Genomic DNA, 25857 nt, shown 5'->3' on the forward strand with positions numbered 1-25857 from the left:
AGGACATTTGCCTACGCTTTTCCACCGATACCGCTGTTACACAGGGTGCTTGACAAGTGCACAACCAGCAACATGACACTGATCCTAGGAGCACCGCAGTGGGCAAGGCAGACCTGGTTCTCTCAAATAGTGGAAATGGCACAAGGCACTCTTCACAAGAAGAAAGGACCTGCTCTTCATGCAGAATGGAGAGGTCCTGCACCCAGAACCAGAGAGCCTCAGCCTGGCGGCATGGCTCCTGAAGACTTAGTTTGCACACCTGAACCTACCTCCAAGCACTATGCGAGTGCTGCGGGAGGCAAGGAGACCTACAACACGAAAATGCTATGGGGAGAAATGGAAAAGGTTCACAATATGGTGCAGCAGAAATAAACTACAGAATAAAATGACAACCGAGTCAACGGTGCTTAGATATCTCACACACCTACTAAGAAGTACTATGCTCATCCTCCCTAAGGGTACACCTAGCGGCAATCATAGCATACACACGAGGGGAGAGAGGAAGAGGTCTCGTACGTCACAGGCAGTAAAGAGGTTCCTGGAGGGGGCGAAAAGAATTGTGCCACCAAAGAGGATGCCGCCGCCGGCATGGAACCTCAACGTGGTCCTAACCGAACTTATGAAGGCGCCGTTTGAGCCCATCCACAAGGCCACGCTGCAAATGCTGACAATGAAAACAGCCTTCCTGGTAGCGATAACCTCGCTGCGCAGAGTGAGCGAGCTGCAAGCACTGACACTGCAAGAGCCCTACATACAGATACACAAAGATAGGGTGGTTCTAAGAACGGACCCACACTTAATGCCTAAGGTGGTGTCGGCATTCCATATGATCCAGACAATTCAGATACTGAGTTTCTTTCAAAACCCCACGACAAGCGCAGAAAGAGCACTGCACACTCTAGACGCTAGAAGGGCAGTGATGCACTACATTGAGAGGACCAAAGAGCACAGGAAGACCAAGCAGCTCTTTGTCTCCTTTGCAACTAGCTTCCTGGGTAGACCCGTGACAAAGACCACCATTGCACGATGGATTGCACTAACAATACAATTCTGCCACAAACAAGCAGGGCAGGAACTGTCGGATGGGCCACGAGCCCACTCCACAAGGAAGGGGGCAACTATTGCCTTTCTGGCAAATACGCCCATTCAAGACATATGCCTGGCGGCAACATGGGCTTCAGTGCACACGTTCACTAAGCACTATTGCGTGGACATTCAGATGAACAAGGAAGCACAAGTAGGACAGAAGGTGCTTCAACACATATTCAACAGCCAACACTCATCTACCCCCCAGCCGCCACAGAGATAACAAACCGCTACAAAGTCTATGCACAGCATAGTGAATCCAGAAAGATTCACGCTGCAAAACGAATATTTTCTTACCTGTCGGTGTAGTTTTGCAGCTTGAAGATCTTTCTGGATTCACTAGAGAACCCACCCACCTCCGCCAGGAAGATGAGGATGGAGATAGAGGTGGAAGGACTAAGAAGATCAGAATAATTGGAATAGTAAAGAGAATTGGAAAAGGAAAATTAAGACAACGCCTAGGGTTAAAAAAAAAAAAAAGGGAAAAATGTACCCGAAGATGGCGCCCCAAAGGTGGGACTTCCGCAGGAAGCACGACGACGTCAAGAGAGCTGCACCCAATGGTGGGACGTCGACGCACACCTGTGCTACAAAAAAAAAAAGATCTTCAAGCTGCAAAACTACACCGACAGGTAAGAAACTATTCGTTACAACTCATGAAATATGGGGTGCAACTCACAAGGAGGGGGCAGGTTTGAGTGCACATTGGCTGCAATCGAACTCTTAAGAAAATGGGTTGTGTGTATCCATTATCAGCACTCAGTGTTCGCTATGTGATCTTTTTTGTTTTGTTGTTGTGTTAATGCTTTGCTGCGCCCGTTTGACTTACAACGTGCTTTCTCTTTCCACAAACACGATGTTTGTGTTCCTTTATTTTGAGATGCTTTTAGTATTAGTCACACACACAACCACACCCAACCACACACATAGACACAACCACACACACCACACAACCACACACACCACACAACCACACACACCACACAACCACACACACACATAACAACCACACACATAACAACCACACACATAACAACCACACACACATAACAACCACACACACAACCACACACAACCACACACGTACACCCCGCAACCCCACACCCCCGCAACCCCACACCCCCGCACCCCCACACCCCCACACCCCCGCAACCCCCGCAACCCCACACCCCCGCAACCCCACACCCCCGCAACCCCACACCCCCGCAACTCCACACCCCCGCAACTCCACACCCCCGCAACTCCACACCCCCGCAACTCCACACCCCCGCAACTCCACACCCCCGCAACTCCACACCCCCGCAACTCCACACCCCCGCAACTCCACACCCCCGCAACTCCACACCCCCGCAACTCCACACCCCCGCAACTCCACACCCCCGCAACTCCACACCCCCGCAACTCCACACCCCCGCAACTCCACACCCCCGCAACTCCACACCCCCGCAACTCCACACCCCCGCAACTCCACACCCCCGCAACTCCACACCCCCGCAACTCCACACCCCCGCAACTCCACACCCCCGCAACTCCACACCCCCGCAACTCCACACCCCCGCAACTCCACACCCCCGCAACTCCACACCCCCGCAACTCCACACCCCCGCAACTCCACACCCCCGCAACTCCACACCCCCGCAACTCCACACCCCCGCAACTCCACACCCCCGCAACTCCACACCCCCGCAACTCCACACCCCCGCAACTCCACACCCCCGCAACTCCACACCCCCGCAACTCCACACCCCCGCAACTCCACACCCCCGCAACTCCACACCCCCGCAACTCCACACCCCCGCAACTCCACACCCCCGCAACTCCACACCCCCGCAACTCCACACCCCCGCAACTCCACACCCCCGCAACTCCACACCCCCGCAACTCCACACCCCCGCAACTCCACACCCCCGCAACTCCACACCCCCGCAACTCCACACCCCCGCAACTCCACACCCCCGCAACTCCACACCCCCGCAACTCCACACCCCCGCAACTCCACACCCCCGCAACTCCACACCCCCACCACACACCCACCCACCCCACACCCCCACCACACACCCCCACCACACACCCCCACCACACACCCACACCACACACACCACACACACCACACACACCACACACACCACACACACCACACACACCACACACACCACACACACCACACACACCACACACACCACACACACACCACACACACACACCACACACACACACCACACACACCACACACACACACCACACACACCACACACACACCACACACACACCACACACACACCACACACACACCACACACACACCACACACACACCACACACAAACCACACACACACCCACAAAGCATTGGCATAGCCAATAGGTCTCGCCTTTGGGACCTTATAAGTGTTTAGCCACGCAATAGTTGATGTGGTTGCACCAAGGCTATTGTGCTGCATAACTAAATACTTAGAAGGTCCCAAAAGCGAGACCTATTGGCTATGCCAATGCTTGTTTTTTTTGTGTTTTGTTTTATATAGCGCGAACTTGACCCGAAGGTATCGTGTATCAGAGTGCTTTACATGAGCACCAGTTGCGTTAAATAAGGACACATTAATTTTTGTTAGGCACGGGGAGATTAAGTGATTTGCCCACAATTACAGGATGTTGAGCGTCATTGCCGAGACTCGAACCCGGTTCTCCAGATTTGATGTCGACCGCCCTAGCCGTTATGTTACATCCTCTCCCCATTTGCTTCATCTTGTGGAACACCATAAGATAATGTAAGCACATACCCTGTCTATTCACTGAAATTGACGGCTTCTTTAGTGGATCAGGCAAGATCTTTCTTGTTAAACTCTTTCATCTAACACCAGCTGTCTGCTTGAGCCGATGTAGCACTGCTGAAGGTCATGCATAAACCTATTGTACCTCTGTTTTCAGACAGACTGAAATGTAAAAGTAAATGTAGCTCTTCAAGAATCTTTAAGAAAATCCAAAACCTCTTAGTTGTCTCTTTAACCCAATATAACGTTTTCAAGTGGTTGTTGCACATGTTAAAATAAGCCCTTTGCCTTTATTTATGAAGTCTGAGGCCCATTTATATTTTATTTATTGTTTAACTCGTTCTTATTGTGGACGTTTCTTAAGCGTTGACCATTATGCTTTAGAAGTTGTAGGCTTAGTGTGCACTTTCCACTTCTAATCTTAAACGATTAATCATTGCTGTAAAGTGCTACTTTTTATGTTGCTGTCAGCATGGCATCTTCTATTACAGGCATTCCTATTAACATGCCTGTGCCATTTATGATCTTGCCCAAATATCTCCTCCTTCTTTTAGATGTTTTGTATTAGCTTCTTTTGCCGGGGTCACTCAGATTGGTTTTGTGTCTGTTTTCTTTCTGCCATCGCTAACAGATGATTGACGAAAATTGGTCTGGGCTGCAGCATAAAATATTGAGACAACACAGAAGACATGCACTCTGGAGATCACTTACTGCCTCAAGCAGTAACATTTTTAGGTCTCGGCTGCGGAAAGCAGCGCAAATGCGCTGCTCTCGTCTACAAGAGCTTCTTGGAATCAATACAGATTCCAAAGCTCTCGGAGACGGAGTTGAAACCCCGCCCATCTTCCTCATTGGCTGGCTTCATCCTGCATGCAAAACGCAGGTTCAGGATTGAAAAGGAGGCTTCTTAGTCCCTCCTTGTTGCCGTTTTGTCTCCTTGTAGCCCCGCCCACCGGGATTGGCTCTCTCACTCGTGGCCTCCCACACACTCCTTCATTAGCTGGGATGCACTATGTTTGAATTTGGTGCGAACTTTGGCGGGAGTCTGCTTCGGTCAGTTGTTTGCTCAGCAGTCAGTTGCCCGTCAGTTGTTTGCTCTTCAGTCAGTTGTTGCCAGGCTTGCGATGACAGCTGAGCGGGAGCCAGCAAGTCAGTTTCCGAAAGACAGCCTGTGCGACAGACGCCATAGCACCGCCTGAGCAGGCCGAGTCACTCCACTGCTATCAGAGGGAGACCCGTGCCGACACCGAGCACCAGCTTACCGCCGCCACTTCGCCTCCCCAGGCCGAGCAGCTCACCCCAGTCGCCGCCGACATGTATGTTACTCAGACAGGTGAGCGGGTGCCTGGTTCCCTGTTGTAACCCAACCCCTGCACGGGCAGCGCAGAAACAGCCCTCACCCTGCCGCAGCTGCGGGGTTTCCGCAGCCCTTCAGTCGCGAGCTGAAGGGAGGGGCGCGAGAAGCCAATCATCTTCGTGATTAAAAAGCCAACCGGGTTCCCGCCAAGGTTGCCTTGGCGGAACCCGGTTGGCTTTTGAATTGTTACGCTACTGTAGATTCACTTTTACTGCAAGAAGTACATTTTCGTTAGACAAAGCCCTCCTGAGCACCTTACGTGTGGTCACCACCTGCTGCCATCTACTGCAAGGCTTCAGCCCCATTATGAAATATTCACAGGCATGTTGTAACAGGCCGCTGCACAATGCAACGCTTTGTCCACTCTCGCTTCACTCTGCTGCAACAGACTCGGACATATTTATTAACTATCTGGCAGGTAATGTGAATAATGGAAGATCTTCTGTCACTTTCACTTAGCGCCCAAGCCAGGGAAGCCTGAAATAGTGCGCTCTATGCAATCTGGTGTCTCACAATACAACTGTACCCAAGAATGCAAAGCTATGGAAGCAGACCCTTCGGAAAACAAGATTAGAAAAGCAATGCATTGGCAAAAGCAAAAGAAAAAAATACGTTTGTGCGATAGATATTGCTTCGGATTGCCAAACTGCCAGTGTTTACGCCGAAAAGGTAGGTTGCCGAACTCAAATAGGGCACTGATTTAGTAGTGAAGATATAACACAAGTACTGCTACATTTGTACGAAATTAGCTGGAATTCATTTACCTGTCAAGAGTTTTACGTTTCTTTGCTACTTTACCCCCTATTTGTTGCAGAACAATGTACCCAAGCTCTGCAATTACTGTTGTTGATGCACACGCAATCTATCAATTCACAATGTAACAATAAATCTAAATTAAAGAATATTCAATGTAGACTTCTGTTCTTCTTTTATTTTCAAAAGAGTCTTCCACTCCCAACGCGTTTTGTCGTTTAAAGGGGTTTAACCCATACGACTTCCTCAGGGCTTTCTTCTTGATATGTTCAAAATGCCTCACAGAATCATGTATATCTTCTTTCAGTATCCACAAATAAATATAAATGCTGGTATATGACCCTTAATTAAATGTCCATTTAAATCAGCCACTCCAATTTCCGTTATCAGTTCCAATATAAGTTTATAACCAGCCAAAGGGGTATTAGGCCTGTAATCACCACAACCCCTTGGACGGCTAATCCCGGCAGATTAGTCACCATTGGTTGTAAAAATAGGTCTACAAATTGAGATAAACGCTCCGTGGGTCCCCAAATCCCAAACACAATTGGCCTCCCTGGTGGAAATGGGAGGTCTTTGTGGATTTTCGGCAAAGTGTACAGACCAGGATAACGTGGACGATTTACTTCCAAATACAAAAATTCATCATCATCTATAAGGTGATTATCATACCAGTTTTTCAGCAATCCATTAATCTTAGTTACAAGAGAGAACATAGGATTCCGGGGAAGGAGAACATGGCGGCAGTCGGCTGATCTGCCGCGGTGCTCCGTGAATTAGGCTCCCGTTTTCCTCTGCCTGAGCCCTGATGGCGGACACCAACACGGTTTTCTACCTGTGCTCTGCTCCCTGAGTCTTCCGCTTGCTTCAGTTTGCTTCAGTTGGCTTTCTTTTTTGGATTTTCTGGCGTTTCTTTTCTTTTGGGTCTACGGCATGTAACAGCTTGCAGGTTGGGGCTGACGCCTGGGCGGAGAGAACTCTCTCCTTGACCTGGGTCTGTTCTCCCTTTCGATGACACGCACCTTCGGCGGCAGCAGCATTCCGGTCAGCGGCGTTTTTGGAAGCACGGTTGATATCCCTGTTTCCCTCAGTTTTTCCGTTTCTACCGGCAGTCCACTGGTCCGGTGGTCGTGGTCTTCGGCCGCCCTGGAGCTGCGGCGCGGCAGGAGAGCGGAGAGCACGCAGTTTGGTGCGCGCTGTATGTGCTGAGGATACCACCATTCAGGACTTTGAAGAGATTGCTCACTCCGAGGAAGTCATAAGGGTAATGGATGGGTGTAGCGGCAGCGACAAGAAGGTGCAGGAGTCAGTCTCAGAATTACCCCCCTGTGGGAAATCACATGATTCAGAAGGTTTGCACTTACAGTACCATCAAGTGCCCAGAGGTAAGGGGAGAGGGAGGGGAGGTGGTCGTAGAAGAGGTAAGGCGTCGGCCAGACTACCCATAAGGGAGCCTGTCCCTAGTTCCACCTTGTCCTGCGTCACCACTTTGCCCCAAAGAGGTAAGAGAGATTCTTCTTATCTATCTGCTGAAGTGAAATCTAAGGGAACCAGAGGGAAAGCAACACGTAACTTTCCTGCAGGAGCTGAAGTCTCATTCAAAATTACACCATCCCTTCGTTCGTATTTTAAGGTTGTCGCACAGATTCTGCATCTTGTTGAATCACAGGCAATGACTACTTTAATGGACTCTCTTCCAGCGACCCTTTCTACCTTATCCCCGTCTCTGGTAACCCCCCCTCTTTTATATGCTTCACCCGCCCTGTTGGCTCTTGGGGGGTCTGGGGTAATCGTGGGGGAGCCAGCACCAGTAGTCCCAGCTGCCTCAGTACTCTTAATAGTCCCTCCACCTATAAATATACCTGTGAATGGAGCTTTTCTCGGTGAGGAAGGTGGTGACTGTGTAATACCTGTCAGCTCCGATGTGAGGAGCGCAGTAGAAGCCAGGGAGGGGGGTCTTGATCACACGGGCCAGGCTTCTTGGGGGGCCGATGTAACAGACTTATCTATGAAGTTACCCATGGAAGTGCCTGTCCCTATGTCTTCTACCTTATCTTGTGACAAGGAAGAAATATTGGCAAATGTCTCGGCAGCCTCTTTGTTTGGGATGTTTACTACTTTGTCTCAGGACATAAAAAAGGGGTTCGAGAATTCCTCATCTATGCAGATGGAGATCCGGGATTTCTGCCAGTCACTAGATAATAAGATTGATGGGCTGTCAACAAGGACAGGGGTTTTGGAAGAAAAGCTAGCTACAATGTCGGTACATCTAGATAAAGCAGAAGAGGACATTATCAAACTTAAAAGAGAGGACCAGGCCTTGTTAGACAGGATGGAGATTTTGGAAAATAACGCAAGAAGAGGAAACATCCGTATCCTTAATGTTCCAGAGGGATCTGAGGGTTCCGATATTAAGCAGTTTGTTGTCCGCTTGCTGAAAGAAGCATTATGCTTAGATCAATCTCTGGAGCAGCTGGCAACTGATATCCAGAGGGTTCATAGGGAACCCTTTAGACTGAACCCCCAAAGGCCAAAACCACGCAAAATTCTTGTTAATTTTCATACGTACACCCTCAAAGAGCAGAAGTCCCTACCTGGTAAGGGGTTTACTTTCCTTATCAGGTCTGACTTATCTAGGGCAACGCTGGAGAAGCAATGGGAGTTCGGGAGGCGGTTGGAGGCCTTCAGGAAGTTGGGTGCTTCAGCTCAATTGGTGTTCCCGGCGTCCCTGAGGGTTATGTATAATAATAAGATGGTAAATATTAGGTCGGTCCAAGCAGCCGATGAATTCCTTCTGGACATAGGTAACAAGTCATCTGGTAAATAGCACTTGACCCTCTTGTCTCTTGGTCTCTTGGTGTCACATAGTTGTCGTGGCCACTTCTAGTTATTGTAGTTTCAGTAAATGGAAGTAGGGGGAAGTGGAAGGGAAAAGGAAAGAAAAGGAGAAAGCATAGGGAAAGAAGGAGAAAAAAGGAGAAAAAAACGGAATGGGAAGAAAAGAGAAAGAAGGGAAAAAAATATAACATTATAAATAGCAATGTAGCTATTTCGCAAAAGGAGAAAAAAAAAGGAAAGAAAGAGCGAATCGAGAAATTCTCTTCCTTTTTTTTAATATATACATTAAACATATAATATCACTTAAGGTGGATCACTCCTTTTTTTTTTTTTATATTCTACTTTTAGGTGTTGGGATTAGGGTGGGGAGTAACGGGAGCCTGAGGTTGGGGTGTCATCTACTGGACTTGATCCGGTTAGATACACCACGGGTCTCCATGGGGGGGGGTGTGGGGTGGAGGGGTGCGGGGGGGGGGATTCACGGGTAAGATTTATAAAATTCCTTATCAGCCAACTTTCTTATTTCTTTATTAGTTTTGTTCTGTTTTCATATTATGCTGCAATTTTTTCATGGAGGTGGGTCAGTATACATTTGGTCGTATTATAAAGGCAAGGTTGGCTGTGCTCTGGATCAGCGGGGATGGCTAGTTTAAAGATTGTCTTGGAACATCAATGGGCTTCGTACTAAATCTAGGGCTAGAACATTGATGCAGTACCTCCGGGATTCGGATGCCCAGGTTATCATCCTCCAAGAGACACATTTGACCCAATCTGAAATTGACACCTTGGTTAAAGGGAATAAATGGATTGATTTCACAATATCGACCTCTCAATCCATGACCTCCCGAGGCGTGTCATTGATTTTCAAAAAGTATCTTGAGGCCAGGGTACTAGACTTTAAGGCTGACCCTATGGGGAGATGGGTTATTGCCTCCCTGGCAATTTTGGGAACTCGCTTCACAGTGGTTGGGTACTACGGCCCCAATCTTGACGATCCGTCATCTTTGGAAGTGATTTTTTCCCATCTTTTGTCCTTCCCGGAACCAGTGATATTGGCTGGTGATTTCAACATCGTCTTAGATCCAATCTTGGACAAATCTCATAACAGTAGATCTCGTGTCCCTTCGAAATCAAGATCTTTCTTGTTGGATGCAATGAAACAGTACGGATATGTAGACATATGGAGATTAAGGGCCGGGCAGCAGTTAAAGGTTTCTTTCAGAAATTATAAATATAAGCATCTGTCCAGGATAGATTTTATGTTAATCAACCATAGTTTAATTGACGCTGTTGGGGACATCTGATATCTTCCGTCACACTTATCCGACCACTCAGCTGTATTCCTGGAACTAATGGTACCTACTTCTGCCGTGGTAAAGACTTAGTCTTTTGACCGCACTTTACTCTCTCATCCTGAAGATGTCACCTTTTTAAAAACTGAGGTGGGGTCCTTCTTAGAGGTAAATGAGGGCTCTGCAGTACCCGGTGTGGTCTGGGACTCACTCAAAGCCTTTTTGAGAGGCCTTATTAAGGGCAAGGTGTCATATAGAAGGAGGGAGTACAGAGAGGCCATTGCTTCTGTGGAGGCGAATTTGTCTAAGACGCAGACCGAAATTGATGCCAACTTAGCGTCCACAGATGATGTTTTAACACTTTTGCGGGCTAAGCTACTTACTTTAAGGGGCCAATTGACTTCGACTCTCAACCGGCGGCTTTAGGAAAGATGGGAGGCCAGTAAAATCGCACATTTCCAGTATGGAGAGGGTGCTGGTAAATTATTGGCATGGAAAGCCCAAACTGATCAGGTCCGTAATAACATCAACCAGATCATTGTCAACAACGTCCCTCTTTCTTCAGATGCAGATATTAGAGCAGCATTTAGAGATTACTATCAAGCAATTTATCATGAAGACAAGAAATTGGATACTACTATTATCAATGATTGGCTTATGAAAATAGACCTTCCAAGTCTTTCTGCTGATCAGTCAGCAATGCTAGATAGTAAAATCTCGGAAGAGGAGGTAAGGAAAGCCATCCAGGATGCCAAGAAAGGAAAGGCGTCTGGGCCTGATGGCCTGCCTGCTGAAATATATAGAACTTTGGAGCAGGAACTTGTCCCCTTCCTGGTCACACTGTTCAATCAGATCTTGCTAGATGGAGTGCGACCACCCGTTTCATGGGATAACGCATCCATAACTGTAATTTTGAAACCGGGGAAACCCCCAACAGCGTGTGGTTCTTATAGGCCGATCTCTGCTTTGAATGGAGACTATAAGATCTTTGCCTCCATTCTTGCAAAGAGATTGGCCTTGGTCGCTCCCACAATTTTACACACTGATCAGAAAGGATTTATTAAGGGGCGACAGCTTTTTGAACTGACTTTTGATTTGATTGGGTTAATAGATATGGCATGTTCGAAGTCTTTGCCCTTGGCGCTTCTCACGCTTGACGCTGCCAAGGTCTTCGACAAAGTCAATTGGTTGTATCTGTCGGAGGCCTTGGCAAAATTCGGCGTGGGGGGTAGATTTCGTAGGGCAGTTGGTCTTCTTTATTGGAGCCCTGGTGCCCGTGTATTGGTTAACGGTATTCTATCTGACCCATTTGACATCTCGAGGAGCACCAGACAGGGCTGCCCTCTCTCCCCACTCCTGTTCGATCTGTATGCTGAACCTTTTGCCCAGACTTTAAGAGATGGTGTTAACATCGGGGCATTCGCATACAGGGGTTGGGAGAGAAAGGTGGCCCTTTATGCCGACGATATCCTTATATATACCTCTGAACCACATGAGGCCCTTCCAGCAATATTTAAGTTGGCCTCGGAGTTCGGGAAGGTCTCCGGCTATGAAATTAACACTTTAAAGACCGAGATGATAACCTGGAATATTGACCAAAGTACTTTTAATTCTGAAATCCGGCCAAGGAGTCAGAGCAGGTATCTAGGTTTGGATATTGTAGCTGATCTCGATCAAGTCACTATTATTAACTTTTCAAAAGTTGCAAAAGAATGTCGTAAGCTGCTCCAAGCCTGGGCCCATCTTCCGCTCTCCCTACTGGGCAGGGTCAACCTTGTTAAAATGTCTGTTTTGCCCAAAGTTTCTTTTTTGTTTAATACAATACCCCTATATTTTGATCCCGCCTCTATCAGAAAATTGCAGTCTGACATTAGTACCTTCATTTGGAATAAACATCTTCCAAGAATCTCCTGGAAAAAAATCAGGAGGCGTAGGGAAAAAGGAGGGCTTGCTGCCCCTGACCTCCAGGCTTATGCCTGGGCTTTCCAGTTATCTCACGCTAGGATTCTACTAAAAAGTCCAGTAGGCTATGGAGTGGGGTCCATTTATTCTACGTTATTGGATGTAGAAGGAGTAAGCCAGTCAGGGTTCCTTTTTAAATTTGGAAACCCCAAGTTTTTCAAAAAAATTAAATAACATTTTTTATGGGGTATGGCTAGAATATGGGCCCAGCTGTCTAAGGCCATTAAAGTTGGATACTATGGAAGCAGGACACCGCTGTGGGATCTCCCTGACGGTCAATCTTGGTTGGGGGATGCACTAGCAATGCCTATGAGAGAATCTGGACTGGAGGAGTGGGGTGACCTATTCATTGACGGCGACTTGTTACCCTGGGATTATCTTTGTACTAAAATTGGTCCAAACTTCTCCTGGCTTAAGTATCTCCAAATCTCGAGTTGGTCTCGTGCATATTCTTTTCAACCACCACATGGTGGTAAATATCCCCTGGGTGCATATAGCTATCTTATAACTCTTTTGGCAGATAAACTGCCTGCCAAGAAGGAGATTTCGCTCTGGTACAATTTAATCCTGGAGGAAACCGATGGAATTTTTTCATTGCCAGAGGACCTTTGGTCTTTGCATGTCACCAACCCCGATCTACAACACATTTGGAATTAGTCTTGTGCGTTGATGTGGGACTTTGTCAAACCTGCATGGTTACGCAGGAACCATCTTTTCACCATTCATCGGGCATATTATTCACCCCTTCGTCTCTCCAAACTTACTGTGGGGAGTAGTGTGGCTTGTGCGAAATGTGGTTTGGTGGCTGCTTCTGACATTCATATGTTTTTTGAGTGCCCGCATTTGTCCCCATTCTGGGAAGCCATTAGTAAGACTTTCACTTTCTGTTGGTGTTAACATCACCCTGGACCTTACATCAGTAATATCTGGTTGCTATCAAGGGGTCCCTTCCTCGGCAAAGAAGCTTATTTTTTACACCATATTGCTCGCCAGGAGGGAGATATGCAGGAAGTGGAAGGACTCTTCATCTCCTTCTATTAACGACTGGTATGCTTCTATTCTGTTGGTCTCTAAGTTGGACCTGGCTAGAACCGGTAATCCGGATAAAAGATCCTTTTGGCATCTTCTGAATTGGGTCCATTGAGTATCTGTTTTTTTTTTTTCCCCCCCAGGTCCAATGATTAAGCCATTATTCCCATTCTAGGGGATAGCCGTTTCCAGGTGCTATTATTACTACCTTGGCCGGATTTTAGTAATCCCTGTTCTGGCTTTATATTAGCGATCTCTGTTGGTTGAAACATTGTTGCTGAGGGGTGAGCTCTTCGTTCCATTACTGCCCCAACCCGTCATTGTAATTGAGGCAGCACAATGTGTGTAAACCTATAAGATTGCATATTGAAACCTGTGTGGCAGATGAGGACAAGAAAAAATGAAAAAATAAAAAAAGAGAACATAGGATTATATGCAATTCTTTCATAACACTGCATTATTCAATTGCGAATATTTCTTGTTCATAATCAATCCTGTTCATTACAGTCAAGTTACCTCCTTTGTCCCCTTTTCTAATAATTAAATCAGGGTCATCAGCTAAAGTTCTTAATGCCTGCCTTTCATGTACCGTTAGATTATCCTTCAGATCTTTTGAAAGAGGATCTTGTCTTATTTATAATATTATCCAGGTCATTGGTAACCAAAGTATGAAAGATTTCTAGATTATTACCACTGACAAGATTCGGAGACCATCTGGATTTTTTTTTGAGTCCACAGGATATCGAAAGATCTGGTCTGATGTCTAAATCTACTAGTACCCTCCCTATCGTAACAGGATCTTCTTCCAATTCTGTAATTGAAAGTAACGTCACAGTATCCTGAATATATATCCCTGATTGATAATACATTAGACACTGTATTGTATATTGGTAATATAGCCTCTTTATTAGGTTTTGGATTCAAAGCAAAATATTTTTTCAGTTTTAATCGTCTAACAAATTTGAATAGATCAATTTTAGTATCACAAATGTCCCCTCTATAATTAGGACAGAATCCTAAACCTTTTTTCAAAAGCATAATCATTTCATCTGAGAGTATACGATCTGATAAGTTAACAACTTCGACTTCTCTTCCTTCTAATATTTTTGGTCCTTCTTGTCCCAGGATTGCGTTTTCATTCCTGTTCTGTATAGTTCTCCTATCGCTCCTATTGCCCCTCCTTGTTTTCTTTTTTTTCCTGTTCTCTTGACCTGCTCTCGGTTCCCCCTTTTGATACAATTTACCTCCTGTAGGAAAGATGAATTCCCCAAAGGGTATACCTTTCTCCGTTCTATCACGGACCCACCTTCCACATCGCTACCACTGGTCGGTACTGTATTTAATGAAGTATTGCTTGAGCTGGGAGACTGGTTCAGGTATCTGCTCTTATCCAAAGGGATGAGGTAATCGTATTTTTTAGAGAAAGTAAAAACTCTCCCACTATTATAGTCTACCTCATCTCTCTTCAGCTTACGTGCCTTTCGATGTTAAATGTCATTTTGACGGTTTAAAAGTACTCTTTTAAGGATTCCATAATTCTTAGCTGCCACTACCGGCAAATTAAGAGATACAATCTCCCCTTCTAATTGTGCAATTTCAGCCTGCAATTTCTTCACTTTCCTTTCTGCATTTTCAATTAGAATTTCCATTAATTTCATTGAGCTAGAAGTCAATTCTTTTTCCCAAATCACGAGGAGGGCCTCGTCCAGGTCTTCATATGTCGGGATGATCTGGGAACGAAGACCCCTGTTAAGTTTCATGTACTGTTTGAGTGTCGCGCCATCCCTCCACTTCGACATCTCTGATCGTTTAAGTCTTTCAAGTTTAATACATTTATCTCGCAGTCCTTCATTTTTCGGTTGATTGGTATTTTTAACTGCCTCTGTAACTGTACTCCCTCTGCACAGGTTGTCAATCCTGCCGCTAATCTATCTCTGTCCAGATTATCACTCATTTTGCCTAATTCTCTTTTAAAATAAAAGAACAGAAGTCTACATTGAATATTCTTTCATTTAGATTTGTTACATTGTGAATTGAGATATCACGTGTGCATTAACAACAGTAATTGATTGAATCAATCTAGGATTGAGCCTTTGTGGATTTGGTTGTTATTCCCCCGTGTTTGATAGCACCGCAGGAAATTGTTAGTAATATCAATATCGTTTGTGGAATCTTGTTGGAGCGCTAGATCGCCTTTTACACCCAGTTAGTATATTACCCAAGCTCTGCACTCTAGCCGTAATACAATTCTACAAATGCGTTTAAAACGTCTATATTCCTGCACAAACTACGTGTTTGTCCATCATTTCAACACAAAAAGGCCCTCGGTGAAGCATGACAATGTGATAGACTTGCACTTCACCTCTTTAAGCACCAGTCATTTTATTACACGACTGACTGGGGGAAAAACTAACACAGCAATTCGGAATCCGGACCTTGGAGATTCACAAGCATTTTCAAAGCATATGTGAAAAAGTAAAATGCAACCCTTGCTGGACGCAACACTCAGGATCTGCCAGTAGTGCGGCTTTCCCTCAGCCGAGGACTTCAGAGGACGCCCCCCATTACTTCATACAATGGAGGTTCAAAAACAGAATACAGGACATGTTGGTGATCGTGAATGAGAAACTAAATATGTAAAGTCCATATGTTTGTTCTGGCTACAAAGGGGTTCAGTGGGCACTACCTAAACCAGGTTGCAGAATCGCTGTACATCCTTACCGCCTCTAGGCACCAGGAACACCACTCAAGCCTGACCCGTTACATAGCCATGTCTCGTAATAACGAGAGAGCATTTTAATGATCGACCCGGGTAAGGAATGGATGAGGTACCTGGTAAAAAGTGCTCAGGACAGAGAAGTGCACCGAAACAGTATCACCATATTACTGGGACATCGGAGGTCAGTAAATGGTGCCGTTGGAAGTGGGAAATAAGCATTTCATCTATACATCATTTGCAGCATGTTAAGCAGAAGCAGGACATGTCTCTCATGCAGCCACCACTAATGCTCCTGGGGCTTTCAGGCAGGAAAAAATGCACAGGAGCCCCAATAAAAGCCTTGCCCATTCAATAGAAGTATCTCTGCAAAGACCGTACATGAGAAGGGTAACTTTTTACGAAAATGATTGGCAAGTTAAAGCCGAATACATTTAACATACTCCACTACATTTCTTGGCACCAGCATGCATGGCATGGACTCAAAAAAAAATTAGCCAATAAGGCAATAACTCCAGCTCATATGTTAAAACATTGAATCAATACGACCAAAAACCCTATGAAGGAAAAAACATAATACACGAGCACAACAAGATGGCTCTGCAAAACTGAAACTAGCGACCTGACTAGCCATATGAATCAATGGTTAGTAAGAATGTCCACCATGTAGCAGCACTAGTAAGAGCAGCACAGTACTTTTTTTTTTTAATGAGTTTTAATTAGGATTTTCTATTACCTCAGCAACAAAAAAGCAAAACATACAGACTTAACAATACGAAAAAGACAGATGCGTGTACACAGTTAGTGAAGAGTGTTTTGATGCGGTCATGTAAACTGGTGTTACTCTTAATAAGAACATAATAATATGCGTGGACATATTGAAAAACACAGAGTACCGTTCCCCACTTCAAGAAACTCGTGTAGCCTCCTGTACAAAGGGAGCACAGGATTCAGAACTAAGTCAAACTCAAACACTGCCAGGTATGCCACAATTATCCAATGTATCTTTGTGGCGTTGTGCTGTTTGGAAAATGCCTCGGAAACAATCCACCTGCCCACTATACAGAGCAAAATCTTTTACCCATGAAGTAATGCTAGGGGGCTGCGTACACCTCCATACAAGGACGATGAAAAGTTTTTATTTTTTAGAAAGTAGCATGAGAATAATCATCTTAGGTTCTCATGCCAACCAAACCACAGGGAAATATAACTCCTGGTGACAACCTCTATACAACCATTTTTAAACTGATGTTGGTCGAAACAGATCAATAATGCTCATATATTTAGTCCATTTGGATTTAGTAAATTCATATCATTTTTCAATTTTATTCCATGGCCTTACGGGCAAGCTTCCCTCACACTACTGTATAGTATTTTAAATATTGCTCAATAAAGAAGCCTCCTCTCACTCTGTAAGCAGACAGTGAAGTAAGTGGCTCCTCAAGTATTTTTTCTTACATTTGCAGATGTTTTTATAGTGCAAACCAGAGCCAGGATGTGCAAGTTGAATAGTCCCCTCCCCAAACACCGCGCGGCTGTTGGGAAACATTTCATATTTTTAAAGACCACTCTCCCCCCACTCCCCCCCCCCCCCCCCCCCCCCACCCCACCCCCACCCCCACTCCCACCCCCCAACATTGCTCCTGCACTCCTGTGATGTTTCCTCTCTGGTTTAAATGGACTTGCCTGTCTGGCATTTGCACAAAATGACCAATGCAAGTTTTGAGTTTTTGACTTGATTGTTTTAAATCAATTTTGAGGTGCTTGGTTGGTTGCTAAATTGCAGTTTCTCTTGGTGCCGGTTGTGGTGGGAGGCTTTGGAACACCCTCGCTTCCCTCTTCGTTATCCTAGTTTTGGACCGAATCCTTGACGAGATATGCCATTTTCTTAGTGTGATGACAGGGACGTGACCCTCTCCAGCTATATTGAGAATGTCCATGATTGTATTTTATGTGCCATTTAAAAAGCAACTGTTTGAAAAACTTTTCCTATATGTGCTTTAAATATTACATTTGGAATTTCATCTGTTTTCATTTCACCACATTTTAACGGCTGGAGACCAGCTGTTGCTTTAATAACATTGACGTTTTGAGAACATTTGAAATTGTTTGGGATGGGGTGGAAGTTTCAGGCTTGGTGGTCCTCGGAAGTGTGATGTGGCTGCAGATGTTATGCTTCTCTTTTAATGCATATTCGGTCTTTAATATGGCCCTGCAACAGTAACTGAGTCTTGTTTTGAGAATTGCACCACAGATTAGTCATTTCTGAGTTTTAGTTTGTGGACATCGGTGTGTTTGTGGCCCTGCTAGTTTATAGTTTGTGTGATGTTGATCATTCTGTTGACTGGGTGTGCCTTTCAGCCGTGGTAGGTAACATCCTGTTGCATGGGTTATTTGGATTGGGTATTGTTTAATTGGTTGATACGGGAATGGATTAACTCGGGCTGGTGTTGGTGAGCATGATGTCTATTTACGTGCTTAGCAGACTGTGTAGAGGAGATGCTATGAGTTCTGTTTATTCGTTTTCTGATGCATATTGTTGTGGAGTGCTGGTGTAAAGCTCTGAAATACTGAGTTATTTTCTGTTTTCTTTTCAATGTTTGGTGAAGGTCACTATACTCAGATAATATGCATCTGAAAAGTCATGTGAAGTATTTGGGATGAAGTTAATTAGATATGAGTGGCAAAACTACCCTGTATTGCTTGAACCTGTGAGGGGCTTAGTACCACCTGGTCAAAACTTATGTTTGACGTGAAGGCCCCACCTTTTAGTCCTATCCTCTCGCTAATGTCTTCATTTGACCCACAGCTCTGTAGGGAGATTCTTTTGCGATACTACTCAAACTCCAGCTCTTACATTTCCATTGGTCCTTGACTATACCTCATCTTCGATAGTCACTTCTTAATGACTCAGAGACTGTGCGTGTCAATCTCCAAGAAAACTAAAGAAAGGAAGTGATGGTGTACCAGTTTCCAGTGCATAGTCCCTTTCCACTCAGCCGCTTCTCTTACTGTTCACTGTACAGACCTTTTTCTTGGTTGCAAAAAGAGCAGAAGCATGCGCACCAGAGATGCTGCACAAAGTTACACAGAAGGTCCATGCCGCGTGCGTAATACGGGCGCCCCAAGAGCACACGTTGAGAAGAAAGCTGAGCTGTCATGTCACCCGACAGACAGCCCGCTCACCCCCATCGCCGAGGAGTAAAACTAGAAGAGCGTGTACCTACCTCCACAGCCCACGCCGGGAGTGCCTCGGGGCCTGGAAAGCACACCGGGCACAGAGGCTTTCATCCGCCGCCCCACTCACTGCAGAGGCCGGGTTCCGCCAGGCATGGACAAGCTTACATTACACACGCAAAGGTATTCAGATACACAATGTCCCGGAGACGCCGTGCCATCACACACTTGTTTAACGGACTGTATTCTTGGAGTTGTAGTTAAGGTTCATCTCAGCAGAAGCAATTTGACTCGAGTTCTAAAATCTAAAGATTTGTAATCAGAAAACTTAGATTGGAATATAGTGTCAACAATAACCCTATTTAAAGGGGATATATTGAAATATACCAAAGCACAGATAAAGACAAACTACTATTTTTTGTCCTCTGCAAAAATGTTTACTCAACTTCACACAAGCAAAATAAATAAACCCATAATCTAGCAAGACTATTTTAGCGGGTGATACTGTCCAGCAAAGAGAGCACATCTCAAACTAGATGTGTGATTTTCTTGACAGTACACCGGTACCGGCGATAAACTTTTGCAGTTTGGACTTTTAATACACATTTTGAGTGCGTAGGAGAAAATAACTAATTATTTATTCAAGATGTTGTTCTTCTACACCACTTTTTGCAGCAAGTTTCAAATGTACCAACTAACACAGCTTTTCACATGAGCCAGAAACAAAACAAAATAAGCATTGGCATACATAGATAGATATCTCTCTCTCTCTCTCTCTCTCTCTCTCTCTCTCTCTCTCTCTCTCTCTCTCTCTCTCTCTCTCTCTCTCTCTCTCTCTCTCTCTCTCTCTCTCTCTCTCTCATTATACATGTATATTAATCTGCATATTAATATAAATGCACATATAAAACATGCATACAGATGCATATATGGATAAACATATATGTGCACATATATACATTGATATGTGTATATATGTGCACAAATATATATATATATGTGTGTGCATAGATAAACGAGCAGTAAAAATGCAATAGGTCTCACCTTTTCTTAAGTTTACGTTAAGTTAAAGCCATTTGCTTTGCTATACAATACCATTAGCAAAGCAAATGGCTTTAACTTAATCAAAGGTGAGACCTATTGCATTTTTAATGCTTGTTCAACTTGCCACTGTATTATTTTGTATCATTCGCTGCTGTGTCTGCCTTAGGCTCTCAACACTCACCTATCTAATAACAGAATATTGCAGTTGGCAGGCAGAGGCGGTTATTCTTTTGACCATTGTGTGCTGACTGTGTGAGCAGCCTTAATCTATAGAACAAAGCCTGGTGAATCTTGCCGAGAAATGATTCAGTAGATGCTGCTTTAAAAGTACATTTCTATGAAGATTGACCATCACATCTTGAATAGTGCTTATCTTTAGCATGATTTTTTAGAGGGTGGAGCATTAAGCATTTGCTTTTCTTAATAATCTGCCACAGTTAAAGACTAGCATACTTTGTCGAATGATATCTGATTGCTTTGAGCAGTATTTCTTTGTAACTCGAAATTTTGAATGAGATTAGATGACCCAGTTCTGTGTTCAATGTGTCTATCGATTGATACCGTTATGGAATTTGAGACTAAGTGAATCTTTAATCTTTTATCTCATTTTTCCTATTCAGGCCCAAGCCCGCTGTCATCGGATAGGGCAGAGCAAAGCAGTAAAGGTGTACCGCCTTGTGACACGAAACTCATATGAGCGCGAGATGTTTGACAAGGCTAGTCTGAAGTTAGGGTTGGACAAAGCTGTTCTGCAGTCCATGAGTGGCCGAGAGTGCCACCTCACCGGGGTGAGTATAGGGAGTGGGAAAGGAGACCAATATAGGGGTCTGACAGACAGGAAGGAGAGATCCAAGCTTCAACTTTAGGGAGTCACTCTTTGGATTCATGTAAAACTAATAAGTGAGATATGGGAACAAGGCACAGTTTAGGAGTTAAGTGCCGAAAACATTGTTTAGAATTTAAACATATTTGGTCAGATGGTAGACCTGCCCTTATAGCCATTCTAAATCCAGCTGTAAAATTACCTTACTAGGGTAGACATTAGTTTAGAAAGAGGTTGGAGTTTCAAGACTAATGTATGATTTGATATTCTTTGTGACCCATGTATTCGTACACCCTTACAAGAGGCTGACCTCTCCATTCAGTTTCCAAGCTCTCCCTTTTGTGCGTTGGTCTATGATGAATTTCCATGCTAATACTGACACATCAGGCAGTTGGCAAACACTGCTCCTGGATGTGAGTGAGTTCAGTTTTCTTGTCTCGGATTGCTTCGAGACCTGAGGCACACGCACCTACAAATTTCATGGTCATGTGAGCATAAGGAGCTTAAGGGTCAAGAAGTGGTATTGACTATTGCTAAATCTCTTTGGTGTCCTGCACTAATGCACTTTTTCTATACTGCCTTCCCCTTTGTCTTCTAGCAAATACAGCAGTTTACCAAGAAAGAGATTGAGGATCTGCTGCGGAAAGGCGCATATGCTGCAATAATGGATGAAGATGACGAGAGCTCGAAGTTCTGTGAGGAGGACATAGACCAGATCCTCCAACGTCGTGCCACAACAATCACCATTGAGTCGGAGGGCAAGGGATCCACATTTGCTAAGGTGGGTTGTGCTATAAATGCAACATTGTAAGAAATGTTTTTTTTTTTTTTGTTCAGCACTAATAGACGCTGGCAAAGGATCCGTTTTTTTCTGATTTAGTGACCTACTTTGAGTATTTGCTGTATAGTCTATTTTCATTAGGCATTTTCTACACTGTAAAGCTTGTTTTCAGAATAGCATTAAAATAATGGAATGACGTGGGGATGAGAGGTCCATGTACGAAAAACCTTCCATCTCTTTTGGGGATTGAATGATTTCTGAGAAATCCATTAATCAACGCTCACTCCTAGTGAAGGGAAATGTGTTGGTCAGTATCAAGATGCGGGTTCTCCCTCTACCACTCTTGCTCCCGGTGAATTTTCAGAACTTTGTGGAAAAGATTATGGATAAACTACCCGACTTCTCCCATCTCTCATTATGTTTATTTTACTTGTACCTTTGCTCTAAAACTACATTCATTGATAGAAGTATGGCCAACTTGTAATGCCTCAGATTGTTGAGAGACTTGCAGCACAGTTACGGAAATGGAGTGGGTTGCATTTTTGGCGTCCGAGATGAATGAGGGAGGTAGTAGCAGCAGAGGTGGCCAGTACATTCTCCTTGTGACCAGATACAGGGATGTAACACAGGGCCCCGCAGCCCCCGGAGTGCGCGGGGCCCACATGTGCCCTTACTCTAGAGGAGGGCCCCCATCCACTTCCGCATCCTTCTTGCAAAGGCTGCAGTAAAAAACACGGCAGCTGCATGGGATGGGATTCTAAACACAGTTAAAGTTACACATAACAAATGTGCGCAATCCATGGTTGTTGGCAGAGAAGGCTCTCGGTAAAACGTGCCTCCATGTGTCTATATCAGTGAGGAAGGAAACACCTGCAGAGCCCCGGGTTGAGAGAGGGGAAAGGCAAACGAGAAATAGATCCTTACAAGGCACATTAGAGAGAGGGAGAAAGAGACAGACAACTGCGAGAATTGGGTAATAAGGAATAGGTTACAGAGAGAGAGGTGGTGAAGTGAGGATGAGAAAAAGGCAGATGTGAGAGGAGACAGATGTGAGACCGAAACAGGCGAGATAGCTGCCAGAATGAGAGTAGAGAGGTAATAAAGAAGCAGGCAGGTGAGAAAGGGACACCGTAGAGAGACCGAAGAGACAGGTGTGTGAGTGATATACAGGTGAAACACCATGGGGAGCGTTAGAGGGGAGGTCAGTTAAAACAAGCATTGAAAATGCAATAAGTCTCGCCCTCGTTTAAGTTAAAGCAATTCTGTTTGTAATTAAGTGGTTTTCTAGCTTTTGCTTTTATTAGTGTTTTTCAAACTGTCATGTACATAACATGCATATGTATGCGTATATGTATGCATGTATTTATCTAGATATGCAAATGTATGTATGTTTATATATATGTGTGTGTGTATATACCGTAAATGTTAATTGTCGTGCGCTCTCAGTGCCAAGAGATTCCACAGAACAGATGGTACAGCAAAAAGAGTGTTTTTTGCTGTACCATCTGTTCTGTGGGAATCTCTTGACACTGAGAGCGCACGACAATTGACATTTACGGAATGGAGGAAGTTTCCGGCGTGCTCCGCCGGCGTGTGCGCCAACTCCCATGGGTCCTTAGCAATCGGAAGGCGCGTCTTGGAAGTTTATATACATATATATACACACATATACATATATATAAATGTATATATATATATATATATATATGTGCGCGTGGAGAGGGGTGGAGAAATAGAGAGTAGAGTGAGTAGTAGAGTGAGTAGTAGAGTGAGTAGTAGAGTGAGTAGTAGAGTGAGTAGTAGAGTGAGTAGTAGAGTGAGTAGTAGAGAGAGTAGTAGAGAGAGTAGTAGAGAGAGTAGTAGAGAGAGTAGTAGAGAGAGTAGTAGAGAGAGTAGTAGAGAGAGTAGTAGGCGCAAGCGAGAGTGGGCGCAGGCGAGAGAAGAGAGTAGTAGTGTAGTAGGGTGATAAGCACGTCGTCATTTCAGTTATTTTACTATGCGCTCGTGATGCAAAACAATTACGCAATCACAGTTCTCCACAGAACACTTCCGAAGAGAACATCGAACTCACTTCAACTGTAAGGTTTTCAATGCTGTACTTATTGCACCCAGTCCACAGACAGTGCCACAAACCGAGAGGTGAACAGCAACAAAGAAGCATTCAAGTATTACTTACCGACCAGTCACGACATGCATTCATCATACAGCGGGCATGACAGGGCACCCACCGGCAAGAGTATCGCGACATAGACATTCTCTGTTTAATGCGCTTTAGGCAAATATGCTGCCAATGCTAGGGAGTCGGTTTATGGGCTTAAAAACACAACATTAAAAAATGCAAATTTAGTTACTAAACGGAATTAGTCCATATCTAATTTTAGCCTAATGTTAAGACACGTTCGAAACATTGTTGGCGTAGCAGACACATTAAACAGCTGCAGGACCTTGGCAACAATAGATTTACCAAACACTCAGGGGTAATCTTGGTGTACAGCCTCGACACCACGCTGGGCGCTGTAAAATAACACAACAGTAACGCCAATACACCAGAAACATGCACAGCTTTCGGTGCATTACCCCCGAACCGCTCACACCGTCAACTATCAGCTGCAACTTTTCCAAAATGACAGCAGGCACCCTTCTACCACAGCGCCTTGGAGTACGGGTTACAGATCGAGGCTCCCTGCATTTCAAAACCACTATGCACATTTTGTCCAGGGATCATTAAAACAGTTATAAAACAAAACCAGAACACAGTCAGGAAGGGGATGCCAGCCAAACTTGCTGAATACCAGGGAGACGATACCCAACCGTATTCGTGAAAATCAGAGGCTTACCCGCTCGGTTGTTACTGTCTGCCACGTGCTAACCTGTGAGAACCTGTCCCAGAATCTCAGCATTGGATACTGTCCCAGAAACTCATCATTGGATAGGTTTGAGGCTGGCTGTAGGACAAAGGACCATCGCATAACATGCACTGCAAAATCCACCGTGCTACAGCATATTTGTCTCCCGACAGGAAAAGCACACACATGCACCCTCAGTACAATTAACAAATGTGTACAGCAAAGTGAAGAAAAAAGTGCACACCGCCTAATGAAGAAGTGTGTGTACTGCCGCCGGTAAGCGATCCAATCCTGCATGGTGTGGATAAAAGGAGACAGGGTGGCTACAAGCGAGTGGCATGCCGACAGTGCAATCATTGCACTGGCTTTGGCATAATTTGTGACGCACAATGACGCGCACAAACGAAAAGGTAAGGCGGAGCTGGGACGAGGCTTTTGGAATCGTATCGATTCCAAAAAGCCTTGTATGACGAGGCAGCGCATGAGCGCATGCGCTGCCTACGTCAGGCCGAGACCTAAAAAAGTACAATAGAGACTGTGAGAAGAAAAATAGCTGAGAGAAAGAGAGTGAGATTGGAGCTGGGGTTGGTAAAGAGACAGCCATTTTATAAAGGACAACTGAGGAAAACAGGGTGGAGGAGACAGATGAGAGAGAGCAGACAAGTGAGAGACAGTTACAGATAGGAGAGAGAAGTGATAGAGCTAGAACAGTAAGAAAGAAAGACAGTTGAGAAAGAGAGAGACAGTGTTTTGGAGGAAGAGAAGTCAAACACAGCTGAGAGATATGGAAGGAGAGAATTGTGTGGGAGAGGTGATAGATATAGAGGCATATGGGAAAGAGACCGCTTGAAGGACACACAGCTGCGGGCATGGGAGAGAGAGAAGGGCTGGGGGGAGGGAGAAGACAGATGAGCAGGATAGATTGGGTGATTAAAGAGAGAAGTGAAAAAAGGACTGCAGAGTAGAAGAGACAAACCGAGATAGGGAGGAGACCGGCGTGTGAGACAGATGAAAAGAGGTGAAAGACAACTCAGAGAGGTAAATATGGTGGCATATGAGAAGGTTATTAAGAGACAGCCAAGAAAGCAGTAGGCTCGAGAGAGCATAAGTAGTCACAAAAGAGAGCAATGGGAAAGAAACATACAGGTTAGAGAGAGGTGAGAAAGGGAAATGCTAAAAGAGGCGATTAAATGACAGACAGGTGAGAATGGGGCTGCAGAGAGAGAAAGAGGGGAGAAGTGATGGCGGACATTTGAAAGAGGAGATATGAGAGAAGAAAATAGGTGACACAGAGTCAAGTAATATGGAAGAGGGAAAAGACAGACAAACCAGTAGAGAAAGATGACAAAAAAAACACGGAAGAAAGGGTAGAGGAGTGGAGTAAGTTA

General features: G+C 45.0%; 1 protein-coding gene and 1 non-coding gene across 8 annotated transcripts in view; both read left to right on the plus strand.

Moving 5' to 3' along the window:
- LOC146871232 (ATP-dependent chromatin remodeler CHD8-like) overlaps positions 1-25857 on the plus strand; it is a 2388691-nt gene that overhangs the window by 780762 nt on the left and 1582072 nt on the right. For all 7 annotated transcript variants that reach the window (XM_085650618.1, XM_085650635.1, XM_085650640.1 and 4 more), the window contains exons 18-19: positions 20640-20807; positions 21441-21623. In XM_085650618.1, the coding sequence (XP_085506744.1) occupies positions 20640-20807; positions 21441-21623 (351 nt within the window). The remainder of the gene's footprint in view (positions 1-20639; positions 20808-21440; positions 21624-25857) is intronic.
- LOC146871234 (small nucleolar RNA U6-53/MBII-28) lies at positions 21191-21298 on the plus strand. The gene has a single exon (XR_014959861.1). It is a non-coding gene; the product is annotated as a small nucleolar RNA U6-53/MBII-28 (small nucleolar RNA).

This window comes from Triturus cristatus, chromosome 1_1, assembly GCF_964204655.1.
Source record: "Triturus cristatus chromosome 1_1, aTriCri1.1, whole genome shotgun sequence".
NCBI lineage: Eukaryota > Metazoa > Chordata > Amphibia > Caudata > Salamandridae > Triturus > Triturus cristatus.